The 20,243-nt window shown below is 34.0% G+C and overlaps 3 protein-coding genes across 3 annotated transcripts; 2 read left to right on the forward strand and 1 right to left on the reverse strand.

The window, feature by feature from the left end:
• Positions 1-2,514: 2,514 nt before the first annotated feature.
• LOC142627278 (kinase-interacting family protein-like) lies at positions 2,515-4,268 on the forward strand. Its single transcript, XM_075801103.1, has 2 exons — positions 2,515-2,809; positions 3,239-4,268. Exons 1-2 carry the CDS (start codon positions 2,725-2,727, stop codon positions 4,204-4,206), a joined length of 1,053 nt encoding a protein of 350 aa, XP_075657218.1. The 5' UTR covers positions 2,515-2,724; the 3' UTR covers positions 4,207-4,268.
• A 3,036-nt stretch (positions 4,269-7,304) lies between these two features.
• LOC142627884 (ribulose-1,5 bisphosphate carboxylase/oxygenase large subunit N-methyltransferase, chloroplastic) lies at positions 7,305-12,487 on the forward strand. Its single transcript, XM_075801768.1, has 6 exons — positions 7,305-7,889; positions 8,154-8,182; positions 9,246-9,457; positions 9,907-10,032; positions 10,520-10,924; positions 11,937-12,487. Exons 1-6 carry the CDS (start codon positions 7,378-7,380, stop codon positions 12,147-12,149), a joined length of 1,497 nt encoding a protein of 498 aa, XP_075657883.1. The 5' UTR covers positions 7,305-7,377; the 3' UTR covers positions 12,150-12,487.
• Positions 12,488-12,810: 323 nt separating this feature from the next.
• Positions 12,811-19,118, reverse strand: LOC142627883 (rhamnogalacturonan I rhamnosyltransferase 1). The gene is made up of 8 exons (XM_075801767.1): positions 18,409-19,118; positions 16,679-16,746; positions 16,510-16,598; positions 16,190-16,352; positions 14,978-15,267; positions 14,350-14,554; positions 13,600-13,757; positions 12,811-13,495 (listed from the first exon to the last, which is right to left on the reverse strand). Exons 1-8 carry the CDS (start codon positions 18,743-18,745, stop codon positions 13,225-13,227), a joined length of 1,581 nt encoding a protein of 526 aa, XP_075657882.1. The 5' UTR covers positions 18,746-19,118; the 3' UTR covers positions 12,811-13,224.
• Positions 19,119-20,243: the final 1,125 nt, after the last annotated feature.

A 20,243-nucleotide genomic window follows, 5' to 3' on the forward strand; every position in this document is an offset into this window, starting at 1 on the left:
ACAAGTTGTTACAGGTTGTCATTGGTATGATAGAAAAGTAATTTTAGTGGTAGATTTAAATTAGAACCAATAACAACTAATCAATTGTGATTTGTTGATAAAATGTTGTGAAAATATTGTGGAAGCATCTTTCTTGATTTTAATAATGAGTAATGTTACATCCATAACATTTTTACAACATTTTTACAACATTTTCACAACAAATTATAAGTGATTCGTTGTTATTGGTTCAAATTTGAACCTAACACTAAGATTACTTTTTTACCCAACGATAACAACCAGTAACAACCTACCAATTAAGATTTGTTGTAAAAATATTTTGAAAATGTTGTGCGTATATCATTTATCTTTAATAACTTGCTTACTGTTCAAAAGGAATGAAAAAAATATGAAAGTGGCCAATTTTAAGGGATGTGGATAAGGGGTTATGATTGAATTAAAATAAGTTAGTTTAAAAAAAACTTATATAAGAGAGAATGAAAAAACTAATTTTTAAATTTATTTAAGATTTAAGAGTATTTAAATTAATAATTTTAGATATTTAGAGTCCGTTTGGATACAACTGGAAACTGAAAATACTATAACAAAATAATTTTTAAATGTGTGAATAGTATTGCGGGGTCCATTTTTAATAAAAAATTGTTGAAAAGTAGGTAAAAAATGCGCGTACAGTATGCGCACAGTGCGCGTTGTCCCCTGCAGCAAAGAAAAAAAGAAAAGAAAAGATGGAAAGCGCTGAACGCAAATGCATTCAACGCTATCCAAATCAAGCCTTAGCCTCCGTTGAATAGAGATGTAAAATTAAAATTATTTTACTATTTAACTTATTTTTGCTATTATTTATGAGTTTTATTGCACTTTTTGGTATTATTTATATGCCCTACGGTATTATTTCAACTAACTTTTATTTTTATTTACAGTACTTTCAGCAATAAGTTTTCAATTTCAACAAAATAAGAGGTATCTAAACAGACTTTTAACCTTATTATTTAAACTTTCTAAACATATAAATTCAATGGTATTTCCGAATACAAAATAATGAAACCAAAATATATTAGTAGTATAAATTATTATTTTTACAAATAAAAAATCTGTAAGTTTTTTTTTTTTTGAGGTTCCAAAAAAAAAAAGTCTGTAAGTTAAAACTAGAAAGTTGCTTATCTCCTTTAAAATAATGGTCCATATGTTTGTCCGGATAAAAAAAAAAAGTCCATATAAAAGGTGTCAGATAGAATCTTTTTTTTTTTTTTTACGTTTAAATTGACTAAGACAAAAGGTTGAAGCAATTGAGTATTTGTTATTGTATTATTTGTATAGAAAATAATACTGCCAAGTCCAGGACCATCCGGCCACTAGAAAAATGTCTACATCTCGACTTACAAATCGATAGATAGATAGATAGGCACCCTTTCCGCCATTTCATGCCTTTGTTATTTGAATTTGAAAAGATATGTTACAATACGAGACACAGCGTGTACTGTACTTTTTTTGAAACACAGCGTGTACAATACTTTAATTATTATATATTTGTGAATTTCAAAATTCCAGTTAGCTAATTTTTTTTGGTGAATTAAAAATTTGGATTTGAAACCCATTTTCATTATAAAAAAAAGCTGATTAGTGTCTTATGTCAATAAAGAAAAATCACCATGAAATAAACGTTATAAGTTGAAATTTTATGCTAAAAGTCTTATAAGTTAATTGACACCTCGCTATACATAAAGTGTCTGTTTGAAATCCGTTTATTTTATTGAAATTGAATTTTTTTTTTCTGAAAGTACTATAGATAAAGGTAAAAATTAATTAAAATAGTACAATGGACTCATGAAAAGTACCAAAAAGTGCAATGGTGCCATGAATAGTAGCAAAAATATGGTAAATAATAAAATAAGTTGGCAAAATTAAACATGTTAAACGGACACAAAGTGCTTGAAAGTTTAAATGAAAAAAGGATTTGAGTTGCAAAATTAGCAGCATTGATATCAATTTACCAAACTTGTTTTCTTATTTTAGAATAAGATTTTATTTTTCCTATTTTATTTTTTCCTTTTTACCACATTAAATTTTCATTTTGAACTTTATTTTAGGATATATATATATATATATTAATCATCTATATTATGGATTTTTTTACAAGAAATTAAATAAAATTATCAAAAAATTAGTTACATTTTTATTTTTTTTATAAAAATAATTTTCTAATGTATACACTTTATATATTAGTAAAATTCATATAAAAATAGACGAATAACTTTAAAAAATTAATTACATTTTTTTTTTTAGTGATTTTTCTTTTTTAAGGTGTACAAAAAAATAATCCAAAGTCCATTGCATATTTGAATTGCCCATTGTGTTTAAACTTTTAAAATTTGAATGAATAATCCCAACGTATGTACTATTATATGCGTGTGAAAATGGGACTTTTTGTTCGATGAGTGAGACTAATCAATACGATGCCTTGTAGCAGTATATTATTGACATGTATGTCGGCATTCGAGACAACGACCTTTCTATTCTAGCTGTGTCACTGTCTACTGCCTATTTGCTCTCATTTGCTTCTTTGTTACTCCTCATCCTATTAACAATTCTCTTCGATATGCGTGCATGTCATATTTTATTTGGATTCAACACTTTTATGTACTCACTCTTTAATCTCTTCTTCACTCTCTCTCTCTCTCTCTCTCTCTCACTCTCACGACAGAACTTCGGGGCTGTGATCCGGCAATGATGGGCGGTAGATTGGAGCCTCTCGGTGATTCTTGGAGCAGAGTGACGGCGGATATCGGAGATCTTTTCAGGCCACCTTCTGGTATGGTTTTTGTTACCATGGTCATGAATTTTTTTTTATATGTATTTTGTTTGTTAGCTGAGAAAATGTGGTGGTTATACATTTTTATTTTAAGAAAATCTTGTTATACACACTCTCTTTTGGTGGTTTGAAGTTTGAAAACACAATTTCAGTTAAAATTGTGTACTTGAAATCGTGTTAGATGTGTGCGTACGATGAATGTACAATAATGATAATCATTATGCTTTTTAACTCAAGAGTATCAATTATGATTCTGGGTCAATGTTAGATACTTAAATGAGTTTATGTACCTTATTTAGTTTTGTATTAAACCGACAAACTTGAAACTTGGAACTGTTTATGTTAAGGAATAAGTGATAGTTATAATGGGAGCTCAATTTTTAACATTCAAAAACTCGGGTGTGTGTTTTTGTGTGTGTGTTGTGGCAGATTTGGAGGAGAGGATGAAGATGCTGGTATTGAACAGTGCTGAGAATGGTGACACATTTGCAGAACGTGCTGAATCGTACTACGAAAAGCGACCTCAGCTACTGGCTCTCTTGCAAGACCTCTACAATGGTTATATCACATTGTCTGACCGCTACATCCAAACATTGGCTAAACATCATCAGCATCAGCAACAGCATCAGCATCAGCATCATCATCATCGGAGACAATCTTCTCAAATCTCAACCACTGATTATGATTGCTATGATCAAGAAGACGATGCAGAGAGTTCCCTCTCTTACCAACAACCTCAGTCAATGCTTCCAAACAAGGGTTCGTTGGAGTTTGATGCTGATGCTGTTAATGTAATTGTTGCTGACTTAGTGATCAAGAATGTTGAGTACGATGTGTTAGTGCATGAGATGAGCATAATGGAGAGGAGAACCAGTGAGTCATCAAGAAAAATGGAGTTACAGAAGAACTTGCTTGAGGTTTTGGAGTCTGAGAGACTCATTCTGTTGAATGAGAATGCAAGGTTGGGGTATAGAGTGACAGCATTGGTGGAAGAGAACAAAGGGTTGGTGTCAGAGTCTATATTCATGAAGAGGAAGGCTTGTGAGCTAGCTAGGTGTGTGCTAAAGATGAGGGAGGATCATAGGGTATACATGCTGAATCGCAAGATTGAGGATCTTCAGGGGCAGATTTATGGGTTGGAGAAGAGGAACAAGGAGTACTATGAGCAACTTGTGAAAACAGACCAAAATGTTAAGCAAGAGAAAACTAGCATTGATGAGAAAAATGTTCATGATTTGAGCTTGGATGGTTGCTCTAAAATGGAGCTGGCGGTGGTCAATCAGAAGTTTAGGAAAAGAGGCAGTGCTAGTGTTGGTAAGAAGGGTGGTTTTAGATTGTGGGAAAGGGTCAAGAACATGGACTTGTTTCTATGTGGGCTTGACCCAACTTGTACTTGATAGTGCCTTCATATATATATTAGTAAAGTTTAGACTAACAATTAATATGCTATTCGGAGATATAATTTTGTTGTTTTTGCTTTCAGTTATCTTTATTTTCGCTTAATCAGGAATGTATATTAGCTGAAAGAGTTCAAGCTAGAAGTGAACACGGTTCAGTGTAGCTGATTTCTAGAAAAATTTTGGGCAACATTGTGGGGATCAGCATTCTTAAAGTCCCAACCATTGTTGCACCGCAGGGTTGAAATTTCAACCCCATCGGCTGACAATGTTGTCGGTGCGGTAGTTGGCTTTCGACAAGTAAGAAAAAGAACAAAAAACCCACAAGCAAAGTCTTGTGGGTTTTTTGTTCTTTCAATTAAATCCTCAGTAAGCGCGCAAAAAAATAAAAAAAACCCACAACCACAACCATGATAGAAAGAAAGAAAGAATAGATATGAGGGAGAGAGCTCAAAGGTTCAAAATCCAAAACAAACAGAGAGTAATCACAAGAAGTTTAACCGCTAATAAAAAACTCATAGGTCATAGCACTAGAATCTCAAATTCAAAAAAAAAAAAAAAAAACATTGTGTAGATTTCGAACCCTTTGGAGCATATCTCTTTCATTTGGAGTTTGGAAGCTTTGGGCCAGCTTGGTACCACAACTTAAACAATAGTCTTAAGATTTTAAATAACATTACACATATGTTCACACTTTTTTAGCCACAAATATTTTCAAAAAATTCAAACAACGTTATTAAAATAACATTACCAAACGAGTTTCTTTGAGTTGAGTGTGGGGCAATAGAAGTTGAGGATGGCAGAAATGGATTGAAGGGACTGAAATGGACCAAAGTGAATCAAAATAGGCTGAAGGGACTGAATTGGACCGAAGTGGACCTCATTGGACCAAAATAGATCAAAGGAACCGTAGTGGACCGATATGGATTGACGTAGACCGAAATGGACCTGAAGACGACTGAAGTGGACTGAAATAGATTAAATTGGACCGAATTGGACTGAAAATGAGCCAAAGTTGACCGAAATAGACTGAATGGGCCAAATGAACAGAAGTGGACCTTATAAACTAAAGTGGACCAAAATGGACTGAAGTAGACCAAAATGGATCGAAGTGGACTTAAATGGACCGAATTGGCCAAATGGACCTGAGTGGACTAAAAATAAACCAAATGGAATGAAATAGATTGAATTGGACCAAAAAAACCAAATAGACCGAAGTAGACCAAAATGAATCGTAGTGGACATAATATGATCTTCAAAAAGAAAGAAGAAAAAAACATAAGGGTATTGAAGTTACATGTGTGCAACAAGACATAAGTGTGTGTGCATATTTTATGTGTTATCATGGTAGGTTTAATATGTGCATCAACAGGTAGGGGTAGGGCTTGTTAAAAGAATAGGTAAGTTTGTATTTTGTGCAGTGCAGGGATGGACCCAGTTGGGGAGGTGGTATACCATGCATCAAACACATGTTTCCTCCCTCTCAAATGAAAGTGGACCCCATATATGTGAGGTCTACCTCCATGTGAGAGAGAGGAATCATGCATCTAATGCATAGTGTATTTTCTCCCTAGATGGGAGCTCAGGCCTACAATCCAATTGTTTTATTTAATTTTATTTTTTATACTTATTATATATATATATATATAATTTTTGTAGTTGCTCTCCTTCCAAAACTTTAGGCCTCTCCAACAAGCAACTATCCAATCCAAAAATTTAACAAAAACAATAAAACATTCACAATGGTGATTGTGTTTTAGCAGAAAAATATTTTACCACAAAAAAAAAAAAAACCATGTGTTATTTGAGAAGCTAAAACTAAAATTTTTTTTTCAACTATTGTAAACTTGTAGAAATACTAGTTGACTGTAGCAAGTTATTAAGTGTGCGTTTGGGTAGGGATGAAAAATGAAAATTATTTCACTATTTAGTTTATTTTTGCTACTATTTATGGACCCTATTGCACTTTTTGGCACTATTTATAGATCTCAATGTACTGTTTCAACTAACTTTTATCTTTATCTATGGTACCTTTAGCAATAATTTTTCAGTTTCAGCAAAATAAGCAGTATCCAAACACTCCCTAAAATTATCTCTCTACCCAATTAAAAAAACTCAAATTCTCTCTTCCTTTATTATTTTAATGAATTGTTTAAATTATTTTAAATGAAGTGGTAAAAAACATAACATTTGATGTAGGTGTATTGTAAAGTGAAGTGGTAAAATAGATAAATTAGCTTTTTGAAGTCCTAAAAGCTAAATTTTTTAACACCACTACTATGAATGCTCTAACTTCAAAAAAAAAAAATCCTAACCAACCTAATATTAAATAATAATAATAACAATAATAATAATAATGAAAACCAATTCCCGTAGTAAAATTAAAAATGATTTCTCAAATGTTAAATTATATAATATTATGCTTGATTATAAAGATAATTTCTTATAAAATATTTTACAATAAAATTTTACTAATGTGTACTCTAAGGACACATAATAATATACTATTTTTTTAAAAAAAAATTATTAACAATTGAAAAAATTTTACAATTCTTTTGTTTTTTTATGAAATATTTTCAAAAATGGAAGCCACATTACCTGAACCCTTTAAAATAAACTTAAAGTGCACTGCGCATCGCAGGAGAGGTTATATTAGTCTAGTCGCACATATAGTTATGATTTTAATGCAAAATAAAAAATTGTTTCTGGTTATGTGATTTGACTGATTTTAATGCAGTATAAAATGGTGTGTATGGTTATGTACAACCACGAAATAAATATTATTATAGAGTAGAGTATATCAACTGATTGATTGATTTTTGGTATTTGCAGATATTAAATCTTATATTTTTAGTTATGTAATTTATTATAAGCCTGTTTAAATCTATTTAAAAATTTTAATATATTAATTTTGTGTTTATGCATATTAATAACTATTACTGATTCTTTGAATAAATAAAAAACATTAACCATGTAATAAAATGAGAAAGAAATGGTAGGATTCAATTGCTAAAGCGCCTGTGTATCCAGATGTGATAAGATTATATGTTAGCCAAAAAAAGCAAAAGCCTATCCACAACCACAATCTATAAAATCCAAGTAAAACCAACCCACATCTCATCTCGACATACTCAGAGAGAGAGAGAGAGAGACAGAAGTGAGAAGACAACAATGATGACTACCTTCACTCTATCTCCATCCTCTACTTCCCTGATCTCCCCCTTCATCAAAACCTTAAAAAACCCAACAAAAACACTTCCACACTTCAAAAGAAGCACTACTCTCACACTCTCTGCCACTCTCAGCACCCCCACAAGCACAACCACCACCTCCTCTCTTCAAAAACCAGTCTCTGACTCAGTCCAGACCTTCTGGAAATGGCTAAAAGACGAAGGAGTAGTGTCTTCAAAGACTCCAGTGAAGCCTGCTGTAGTTCCTGAAGGTCTGGGACTCGTTGCTCAGAAAGACTTGGGTAGAAACGACGTCGTTCTGGAGGTCCCCAAGAGGCTTTGGATAAACCCAGATGCTGTGGCTGCGTCGGAGATTGGAAGCGTGTGTAGTGGGTTGAAGCCTTGGTTGTCTGTGGCTCTGTATTTGATCAGAGAGAAGAAGAAAAACGACACGTCGTCTTGGCGGTATTACCTTGATGTTCTTCCTGAGTACACCAATTCTACTATATTCTGGTCAGTTTGGCTTAGTTTTGATTGCTTCTTTGGTTTTTGCTTTTGTTTTTTTAGTTTTTATTTATTATTGTTGATTCTAAGTATACTACAAATTTACTGAGCAAACTTTACGATTTGACATGTGAAGTGGCACCAATCACAGTTATTGCAATTGTAGAACTTTTATTGTAAAATTAGTAACAACTTTAGCAGCTGTTTCTTTTTTTGGTTTTGAAATTGTGGGATTGATGGATGTGGTTTAATGGTTCCAGAATTCCGGTGCAGGTCAGAAGAGGAGCTGGCTGAACTTCAAGGTTAGTGTATGTAGTTGCTGCTGTTTTATACATTGATCTTTGTAAATTCTTATTTTTATGTTATTTTCAGCTTAGCTTACGTACAAATTTTTAAAGCATTAATTTTTCCAGCTACAATTTTTTAGGACAAAACTTAGGTTGATACCTTAGGTTCTCCGATTGAAATATACCGTATGGTTGTAATGACCAATGCAGAAAAAACTGTGATATGTTTTCCTAGGAATTAAATTCAACTATATGGTACATTAGTCAATCTAACCACATGGTTGAATTTAATTGTGGAACCTACAGTACAAGTTACAACATCTTAAAAACTGTACCAAAGTAATATTTATTAAGCCCAATAGATCAATGAAAATAATCTATGCAAATGAGCACCAAGGTTTGGATCTAACAATGGAGTGGTTCCCAAATCTCAATATTTAATTTTTGGTATTTCCAACTTTGGTTAGTGGGCTAGTTTGACTCGAACTAATTTTGTTGGTGTGCACAATTTGATGGTGGCCTTAAGCTAGAAAAATAATGCTAGTGCAAATTGCTTACTCAGCTTGAGCTTATGAATTGGCTTTATAGTGTGTATACACATATATGATGATGATGATGATGACAATTATAAAATCACATTCAAAATGGTAATATTTGCCTCTTACGGATTATGACACTCTAGATAAAATTTATGCTGTGAGGGTTTATTTTTTTTCCTTCTAATTTATGAATTTTGATTGGTAATTGGCAGAGGGAGGTGGATGGTTAAAACAGTTTTTTAAGCTCCTTGGGGAACTTGAATCTTTTGCAGGAGTGATCCAGGCCATTGTTGCCAAATTAATGGTGTCTTCTAAGTTGTAGAGACTATATTATATTCACTGGAAAAATTTTAATGTTCTTACCATGGTCACAGCCACATTTTTTTAGCTGTCCAATGGATTAAGTTCATCTATGCTTCCTTAGGCAATGTATAAGACCATAATGTAGCTTTGATAATGGCAGATGTCATAATCTAGTCTGCAAACTGCCTTGTTTCTTTCCCTTTTTCATTGGAATTTGGTTGAACCAACATTTTCAGGAACCCAACTTTTGAGCACAACATTGAGTGTGAAAGATTATGTGCAAAATGAATTTCTAAAAGTGGAAGAAGAAATCATAGCCCCTAACAAGCAGCTTTTTCCTTCTCCTATAACACTGGATGACTTCTTTTGGGCATTTGGTATACTCAGATCAAGGGCATTCTCACGCTTACGTGGTCAAAACCTTGTTTTGATTCCCCTTGCAGACTTGGTGAAGTATTTTTCCCCTCTTCATATAAGTTTTCAGTGGCACTTACTCTGATTTATGAATTGTTAATTACACTAATCTGTTGGAAAAAGTGAAGGTCTTACCCTACAATATGATATGGACCCTTAGTATTGTGATTACATTTATTTTTTCACCCTGATATTTAAGAAAAGATTCTTCAGGATATCCTGGAATTAGTTCTTTAATAATAAAAGACTAATTGTTCATCTCCATGAGGGTGAAGCTTATCAAAATTGATTTGGAAAGCCGCTTGGGCATCCCATAATGCATGCTATGGAACGCCTCTAATGGCATATAGAATTTAAACTTACTGGGTTTTACTGTATTTAATTCATGCATCTTAGTGCTTGCAATTAAAATTTGGTGTCAAGGAACTGTCCTATAAATTTTCTATTAAATTTGACTTTACTAAGACCAAATTTATGAATCAGATGAACCACAGCTCCAGCATAACCACAGAAGATCATGCATATGAAATTAAAGGAGCGGCAGGTCTCTTCTCTTGGGATACCTTATTTTCTTTACGGACCCCTGTTTCTGTCAAGGCTGGTGAGCAGGTGAACTAGTCCAGCTTCTGAGATTTCCTATTGTACTTGGTTCCATTTTGTATCCCACAAATCTAAACACACACACATATATTGCTTACCATTTGACATAAATGATAGGTTTTTAAATCATCCACAAGTTGGACAAAACTTATTTTGAATGTTCTATGAACTCACCTCATTTGTTGACTCCATACAATACTATCATATCCAGGATATGTTCTATTACAAGTTATTGAGCCCACAAATCTATTCCCTTTTGTGTGCATATGTGTATGTGTATGATTCAGTGGGCTGCCAAATACAAAATTGAGAGCTATTTTGTGTCAATATGAGGTGAGATGTGCCAAATGAAGTGGCAACATTAATCACTGCTAATATTAAGTGAACAAAGAAGCACTGCTTTTTCCCCGAAATCCATGACTTCTCCTTTTAAGTTTACATTGTTAGCCCCTTAATCTCCTTTTGAATGAGTTCTTATTGGAATTTTTTTCAACAGGTTATGATTCAATATGATATCAATAAGAGCAATGCTGACTTGGCTCTGGACTATGGGTTCATAGAATCCAAAGCAGACCGCAATGCCTTTACTCTAACACTTGAAATATCAGAGTCAGACCCATTTTTTGGGGACAAGCTGGACATTGCTGAGTCGAACGGTTTGGGTGAGACTGCATACTTTGACATTGTTTTGGACCGTCAAGTTCCACCAGCAATGCTTCAATATCTGCGGCTGGTAGCACTTCGGGGAACTGATGCTTTCCTGTTGGAGTCTATTTTCAGAAACTCTATCTGGGGCCACCTTGACTTGCCTATAAGCCGTGCCAATGAAGAGCTCATATGCCAGGTGGTCAGAGATGCCTGCAAATCTGCTCTTTCTGGCTATCACACAACCATTGAAGAGGTAAACCCTTATCCTCCATGTAAGTTTGCACTACTAATTACTTCTCTTGTGATGTTATCAGTTCTTGTTATATGTGCTATGCATGTGGGGTATATGTAGAAAACCCCTTATTAAATAGGTTCAACATATTAGGACTTTACATCATAAGGATGTTAAAATTCATCTGAATAATTGTGTGGCGATCATGACAAGTTAATTCATTTGAATCTCCTGAACTCAAATACTTTAGAACATATAGGTTTCTGTTTAGTAGGTCATCATGTGTGGCAACTTAGCTATTCACCTTTTAGCCATCCAGAGAAGGTAATTATGCTGCAGATTGGTTAGTGAACAGATTGTCTAAATGTCTGTGTACAACAGCTCTCCATCTGGTCTCTGACAATTTCTTTTCAATGATGTTATTCAGGTTATGGCCCCAAAACTATGTAATATGTAGTTTTGGGGCTATACCTGTTAGTTTTATTTTCTCGTTACTTGTTCTATTAGCATATTAATAAGGTTATTTGTGTAATTATGTTATAAACCCTAATATAAATATATGCTAAGGTGGAGGCTGACAAATTAATGCCAAAACCTTATTTTCTTCTCTGTCACTCTCTCCCTTTATTTTCCCTTTCTTCTTAGTTCTCTTTAACTTGAATTTCCATAGTTTACAATTTAACTATACCTTTCTTGAGGAGAAAGTATCTTTTGTAACAGTCATACCTAGTCATCCATGTAACAAACCAATGGGTGATATTTTTTAATCCAATGGATGAATATTACATGGGAATTTGGTGGAATCAACTCTCTAACAAAAGAGTATAACTTGAGACGCATGATGTTCACTCATCATGTTCCTACATGAATGACTTGGTAAACTATTACAAAGAGATACTTTCTCCCTTCAAAGAACCCAAAGAAAAACTTAGCTCAGCAAGCCCCAGCTACAGTCAGCTACTCAGATTCATTGTTTCTTCCAATACCCAATATATATAAACTTGTAATAACTAAACATAAATGTGGATTGCAGGATGAAAAGTTAAAAGGAGAAAAGCTTGATCCAAGGCTAGAAATCGCAGTTGGAATAAGACAAGGGGAGAAGAAGGTGCTCCAGCAAATTGATGAGATCTTCAAGGATAGGGAATCAGAATTAAATGAGTTAGAATATTATCAAGAAAGGAGGCTCAAGGATCTTGGTTTGTGTGGGGAGCAAGGTGAGATCATCTTCTGGGAGCCCAAGTAAGGCCAAGTCTTCAAATGCTACTGCTATACTAAGCTTGTTGTTGCCTTAGTGAAACACACATTTTGGAGTTCTCTGAGAGGAGAGAAAAGGAAACACCCAACAGACAACCTACTAGAGTAAAACTCTCTTCAATTGTCTCAAGTAGATGTGAGATTGAGTGTTCCACTAAGGTTTAGTTCCGCAAAACAATTTCTACTTGTAATTAAGAGCAGCAAGATGTACCTGGTTGAGCTACAATTTGTCTTGATGGTTAACATAACATAGCTAGTGCTCATTCTTGTGTATTATAGTGATTAATTTTGGCATTTTTATGCACTATAAACTTAATGCTTGAATCACTCTTTCCTGACCAGGAAAAAAAGTTAAAACATCATGATCTTCTGAGTAAAGTTCACATGCATATAGCTGCATTAGGTGTTCTTTGAAGTAAATATAGGTCTTCAATACTTTCATCACAACATAAACTTCTAAATGCATGGCCAAAACTTGGCTAGACAGTGCATAAGGAAAAATGTCTGGTCTAAATATGGACTTCCCAAAAAGTGTAATAAATGTCCAAAAAATTGAGCCGTCCCTCCGATTTATTAGCTTTTTTCTTTTCTTTTTTTTTTCTTTTTTTTTTTCTAATCCCTTCTATGCTTGTTGAAGTTTGAGAGTTTGCTTTTCATCATCCAGGAAAAATGGAGTAAATTTATTGCCAGGAAGAGCAACTCTGTCCGACATTTGGTATCTCTAAACAATTCGTAGTGGGCAACTTTTCTAACAAGGATCTACAACATTTGATATGTTTCTATGTGGAGTTATATCAAAACCACTAAAAACATCAACTAGAAGAAGAACCAATAAATATATAAACAAAAAAATTAATAACAATAGAGACCAAATCTTTTGACACCCAAATGGGGCATTGAAGTGTTCTTTTCTGCCTTTTCGTGCAAAACTCTGTTTCAAGTGTGTATATTCATGGTCATTATGCCTACTCTTCCGAAAGAAGACATAAATCCTGTCCACCAAATTACCACAGAAAAATTCAGTGGAACGCTATCAACGATGATGTAGAGTTGTTCGCTTGCAGTCAATTTGTTTTACTTGAGTTCCCATGCCCTAGCAAGTCACAATTTGTTCCCTCACAAAGGCACTCCTGTGGGTTTGCATAGAAATAATCTTCCTCCTTTGGCTTATCTACAATAACCCTACGATGAGTTGGCTGTCCCATTCTTTTCTCATGAACCGATGCAACAGCAGCTACAAACTCATTCCATGAAAGTGTTCTATTGTGATGCATATCCAGTAACGGTACAAGACTTTTCCGATCTAGCAGGATGGTTTTTTTAAACCCAAGATACCTGCAAATCAGAAAAATCTTCAAGATCTTTCAGAAATGCAATAGTTTAGCTGTTTTGCCATTGAATAAAATTAAAGCCCACCTCGTCATGGTGGGTATACAAACCTGCGATGACCTTCCACAACTTTTGCCATGTTTCCATCGTAGGTGGGAATGAAAGTGTTACTGGCAACGGAAACCATAAAATCTAAAGCCGCCATTTGAGATGAATGATTCTGGAATTGTTGCAACTCCGCTGGGGCCAGCAGCATTTCCTTTTTCACCTGAAATTTTTATGGGATCTCAAATTTTAGAAAAGTCATATGCAAAGAAACACGCAACAAGCCAATGAACTTACTCTCAGAGAAGCTTATCATTGAAGGGAAAATTGAGAAGATACATGTATCAAATAAGGAAAAACATGCATATTCTTCTCTTTTTTTATCGGCAAATATACACGCATCCAATGGGTTTTAACTTTTAAACCAACAACCTCATGCCCCACCTTGCTCTTAATAAGGAAGAAGATGCTATTTGTTAAAACACATATTAGCCTCAATGAGATCTCTATCAAAATTAAGTTCTGGGAAAATGATCTAAATTGTTTGTCAAATATATGGGTAAATCACCCTATATGAGTATCAACTATTAAGTGATAACTTGTAAGTGCTGAAAGAAAAAATGAATCCTTGATCATCAGCATGTCCCACAAGCACCAAACAGTTGGACGGTTTTCAATATATTACAACTGGGGACCTAATCAGAATAACAGCTGGACACTGGGCAAAAGCCAACTACCATTAAAAGATGATAATATCACAAGTTGCAAAATCACAGGACAAAATAAGGCAAAATGCAAATTATTAATACACTTACAATATTTGGAAATGCAGCTCTTAACACTGCGAGTCGACGTTCACTTCCATAAATCTCACCAGCTGCAATATAAATCTGCGTATCCTTACCGAAACCCAATGCCTGCAAAATTAGTGCTGCCTCCTCTGGTGTAAGAGGACACAAGCCTTGAGATCTCCTCTCTTCAGACACTATCTCTTTCTCTCTCCACCATGGGTATTGATACCTGAATAAAAGATACAATACAATGAATGTTGTATATGAGTGCACATTATAGTAAATGGATGAATGCAAACTACTTTGATCATAAGATACTTCCATAGATTTGAGTTAAAAAAAAAAAGTTCCAAGCACTAATAACTGAGTTTGTTAAGTTAAGAAATAAAAAGACAGGAACCATCCTTATCACATTGGCCAGGAAGCTGTCCCATTTGGTCATTTCTGATTATCCCATTGGAAAATTATCACACGTGGCATCCCTTCAATATGCATTAGGCATTAAAATATGGCGAAATTTTTTGATAATTTGACTACAATCTATGACTGAACTAGGTTTCTTTCTCCTTTGTTCTATAAATCACCTAGTAAAGCATACTATACTTATATAAAACATTTGTCAGGTTATTGAAATGAGCATTCCACAACAAACCTCATCTGCTTGAGCACCTCAGCTTCTTCCTTAGTGCAGCCTTGAGTACAACCTGAGAAAGCCAACATGTCCATCTCGTATCTTAGATGCAAAGCCACAAAAGGTCCCTTTTCTCGAAGCATGCGAACCAATTTGTACCCCAAAGTCTCAATCTGAGGAGTGAATTTCAGTGCCTGGAAATTAACGCGACACCTGAGTTTTTGAAGATCCAATGGGATCCCATTGTTTGCCAAACGTGCATCTGTTTTGTTGAAGTGTAATACTTTATGCTTGCCAAAAAGTGGAAGAATCTGCACAATGGGATTGAAGGCATAGGATCAGGATGAATCACTAAAACAAAATGTATGAAACATACCAATTCCCTCATTCACCAAAAGACTTAAAAAGTTTACTTTTATTCTTTTTTTGGTTGGGAGAGGGGGGTGGGTAGGTTAAATTGATATCCCATTTTTTAATTTTTAGAATTAACACCTTTAATACTGATCGTAACCTTAAAAGGAGTTCACATTATAATTTGATAATGCAAGCCCCACCACTAAAGATAGGTTCACTAGAGAAAGGAAGCATGCCAATTGATCTCTCCCACTGTTAAAAGGAATTCCTCACAACCATCTTTTGCACCTCCAATAAATTCAGCAGAAAATTATGCAACTTCAAAAAGAGTAAATAAAAACAGGCTTTTCAGCCTCCATACTAAATTACTCTTTAATCTATAGATGGATAAAGCATTTAGTTTTGGAACAAATCCACTCAATTTATAGTTATGATGCCAAGAATGTCCTCAAACAGTACTTAGTTTTTTCTTATTTGAAATCCTCCCTCTACAGTTATATAAGTTTCACACTACTAAGATTGAGAACTGTCTTCATTTTCATCTCTCCCTTCCTGCTAAGAGACTGGTTAAGCAAGTCAAAAGTCAGACGGCGATTTTTTTCTCTTGCCCCAATTGGTATGTCAACATATATATATACATAAATATTAAAAATTCTATAAGTCAACACATGTATGGATGTAGGTACACATTGACCTATACAGCTACCTTCACCGTCAATTTATGAGCTTATGTGTACATACATTCAGACACAGTCCACCAGAACAAATCAAGGGGCAGAAATATTACAGTAGCAATAAATCTACATACAGGCCTTGAAGTTAATTAGCAACATAGATGTTCATCGCTTAAATACACAAACTAGTAAAAACTACACAAACCTGTTGTAAGTAATATTTTTCATTTGACCAGCTAACAGGAGGCATCTCAAGCGGAATGAATCCATGTTGCCTGTTAAACCTCTTTGGAATCCTTTTTATGATTCGAACTTCATCTCTCAATGAATCAATAAAATGTCTCACATCAAAGATGTCATTAAAATTGCTGCAGCAAGAATGTAGATGGTTAAAATCTTTTAGAAAGGACATTAAAGCAGGTAATTAAGTCACATTTGCAGCTGCAGGAACGCTAACAGCAAAAGGTATTAAAATAACCATAAAAGAAGGTATTTAAGCCAGTTTTTTCAGAACAATGAATACACCTAGGGTCAGCCCAGAAAGATGTCTTATCAAGCTCTGGAACAACCAATGTGAGATTCAAAAGCCGAGCAACAGTCACCATGTCACATATCTGAAATGCCAAACTAGCTGAATCAACAATTTGACATATGATAACAAAAACAGGCTAAGAAAAGGGCAAAAGGTACAAACCGCTGCACGCATTTGATTCAAGCCTCCATTGCAGGACACTCTAAGAAAACCATTACTTGTATACTTTCCTGCAACATTTCAGAAGTTAAGTTCTTATTTGCAACTTAAAGGCAAATATCATATAAACTTTCATCAATTAAAAAACATGGGCTTCATATCCTAACATACAATAATATTTTAACCGCATGAGAAAGATATTCCAACCTCTAAAGTAACCACACAATTCACAAGCTGATTATGGTCTTGATGTAGACATCAGAGTAGAGAACAGATGTGAATGCACGTAACGCCACTAGTGTTTCAGGAAACTAAAAGACAGGTGCACCAGTACATGCTTAGAAGTTACTTAAGAAATTCAATCACCTAAACTCTAATTCCAAGAATGCAGAAGTCGTATTGTCATATTAATAATTCAATTTTCACAAAATCTGACTGTCATCTGGTGTTTGCTTAGAATATAGCTTATGCTGCTCTCATTATTCATTCTACAACTACTTATTGCTGTAAGCTTCCCTAATCAAATCAAACTTGACATCCAAACTTTCACACTTACATATCATAGCGCAATACAAGATTCTTCATCTACAGCAACCAGCAATCTTGCATGTTGCGGTGACTGTAACAATAATTACAGTAATTACTATAATAACAATCTTATTGCTCTGCTTTTTTCTTTTTTCTTTTTTTTAAATAAAATAATCAAATCAAACAATGCGTCCAATCTTTCACGCTTAGATATCATATTGCAATACAAGATTGTTCATTTACAATTTCAGTACTAAACCAAGACAAACTGTGCAGTGACTATAACAATAATCCTGATTGCAACAATAATCATCGTAAATTACTATTAGACTAAATTGCAATTTGCACCCTTTAAAGTTTTGGGTCATTTTGATTTTACCTCCTAAAGCTTAAAATTTTGGGTAAATTGTAAATTGCACCCCTAAAGTTTGGGAGTGATTGGATTTTACATCTTGAAATTTCAGCAGTTGAATTTTACCCCCTAAAGCTTAGTGTTTAGATTTTATAACCTACCATTTCAAAATTTGAATTTTACCCTCTAAAATTTGTGAGTGCCTAGATTTTACACCCCAAAATTATGATTTTTAGGGTGTAAAATTCAAACACCCTCAAACTTTAAGGAGTAAAATCCGAACTCTCCTAAAATATAGGAGCTAAAATCCAAATTCTGAAACGTCTGGGCGTAAAATCCAAACACCTCTAAACACCACGGGTAAAATCTAAATTTTGAAACTTCAAAGAATAAAATCCAATCCAATCACCCCAATCGTTAGGGGTGTAATTTGCAATTTACCCTAAAATTTTACATATCATTTGGATTTAAGCCCTTCTGTAAATGCGTTGTGATGAGGCATCCGTTAAGTGCTCAGCTCAAAACGAGCTCGCTCTTTTTATTCAAGACCACATCTTTTTGAACCCTATTAAAGCCAAATTAGATATCATTTTCACTAATTGCTGTTTTTCTTAATTCTAATCAAATCAAAAAAAAAAATGCATCGAAACTTTCACGCTTACAACATCAAAGTCCAACACAAAATTCTTCATACAAAATTTCATCTCCAACAGCCAGAAATCTCACACATACAGTAACTAAACCGAGCCGAATTGAGCAGTTTTAACTATAACTATAATCCTAACAATGCACACAAGGTCTAATCGAAAATCGAGCAGTTTAACAATTACGTAGATTACAAAGCAAAACTCACTTGGAGGAGCAAGAGGAGGCGGCGGAGGCGGCGGCGAAGGCGAAGGCGAAGAAGAAGAAGAAGAATGTAAACGCGCCTCTTCGTCGACGTTAAGCTCGGCGGAGCTCGAAATCCGGCTGGTGATTCCGGCGAGCAAATGCGGGTGCCAAAGCTCGCAAACCGCGACGAGCTGAACCAGACAAGTCCAGAGCACAATGCTGGAGCAAACGCGGATGAACCAGACCTGCAATCGCTTCCTCGCGATCGCAGCAGGCAAGGGAGGAGAACCACCACCACCACCACCACTCGCTATCTTATCGCCGATACTACGCACCACGTCCGATGATCTAACCTCCATTCCTTCTTTCCTCCAAAAAACCTCATCGCCGTAGCTTCATCGATCAATCCAAAAAAAAAAAACCCTAACCTCCTCCACCACAACCTCCACCACCACCACCACCACAGTCAATTTCTCAATTTAATGATTGAATTCCACACACATTGTAAAACCCTAAGCTTAGCTACAAAAATTGAAAATTCTCGTTAGCTTTCAACAACCACAGCAAAAACCGTTAAGAGAATTTTTTTTTTTTTTCTCTCTGAAACTTTCTTTCAGATGCTAGAATATTAAAAAAGTAAATAAATAAATATAATTTTCTTTTTACTTTATTATTTTTTCACTGTGTCTCTCTCTCTCTCTCTCACTATCTGTGGCTAATGCTATTGTTAATGAGAGAGAGAGAGACATGTGTGTGTATATATATAGGTGGAAGGCAAGGGGGGAATATGAAGGAGATCTCTCTCTTCCGGTTCTGACGGCTGCGATTGATCCCAACGACTTTTTTTTTATTTTTTTTTTAAAGCTATTTCTGCATATGGAAATATACCTGTTAAATATTATTTTATTTTTATATTTATTTATTATGATTTTAATTATTTAACTTACATTTCCAATTCTTGTGTTCCACAAAGAATATAAAAAATCATAATTTTAAAAGAAACACATTGGCTGGAAACCTATTTAGAGTTAATTATAAAGTTATTTATATGTATTATTTAAATACGACATGTAATTAGAGCTACGCATATAAAATCAAACTTTTTTTTTTGTCTTTTCTACGTAGATAGGAGGAAGTATTGGTCAATTCAAAGGTGTCACAAGAGGTCCTTAGATCACTCTGAAAATCTCTTAAATCTCATAGCAAATGTTATAAATGCTAATTTGTAACATTATGTATGTGCATAGATATACTTAAAGATATATAATTAGATGTATAATATAATTTAAATACTATTGATAGTCATTTTTATATTTTGTTAACTCTTTAAAAAAATTTGTAAGGATATTATTAGGTATAAAATGTAAATTGTCTATTTTTTAAAAATTATTGTGAAACACTCTTTTTTTATGATTCATTTATTCTAGACTCTTTAGTTTTTGTACTTAATAATTCATTTGGATGAATATTTATGATGTGGTCTTCCATTTGATTCTAAAATTAAAAAATAAAACTCTTTAAAAATAAATAATTTAAGATATATAGCGCAAAATTGGAACTCTAATTTAGAATTATAATTTGAGTTTTTCTCAACTTTTCCTATTATTATTATTATTATTATTATAGTTTCAAATTCACGCTTTTGTATTAAATGAACTATTTCATTTATAGAGAATGCTTCAATAATATCATTAACAAAAATGTCTAAATAACTTAGTATATTTTGTTAAAAACTTTGTAACTTAACTATCACTTTTTTATGTTTCCGATAAAGATATCCAGATTAAAATCTTTCATCTTTCATTGTATTTACACGGCTACACCAATATGAATATATGTCTATACTTTGAATCTAAG

This window comes from Castanea sativa, chromosome 3 (genome assembly GCF_040712315.1).
Source record: "Castanea sativa cultivar Marrone di Chiusa Pesio chromosome 3, ASM4071231v1".
NCBI lineage: Eukaryota > Viridiplantae > Streptophyta > Magnoliopsida > Fagales > Fagaceae > Castanea > Castanea sativa.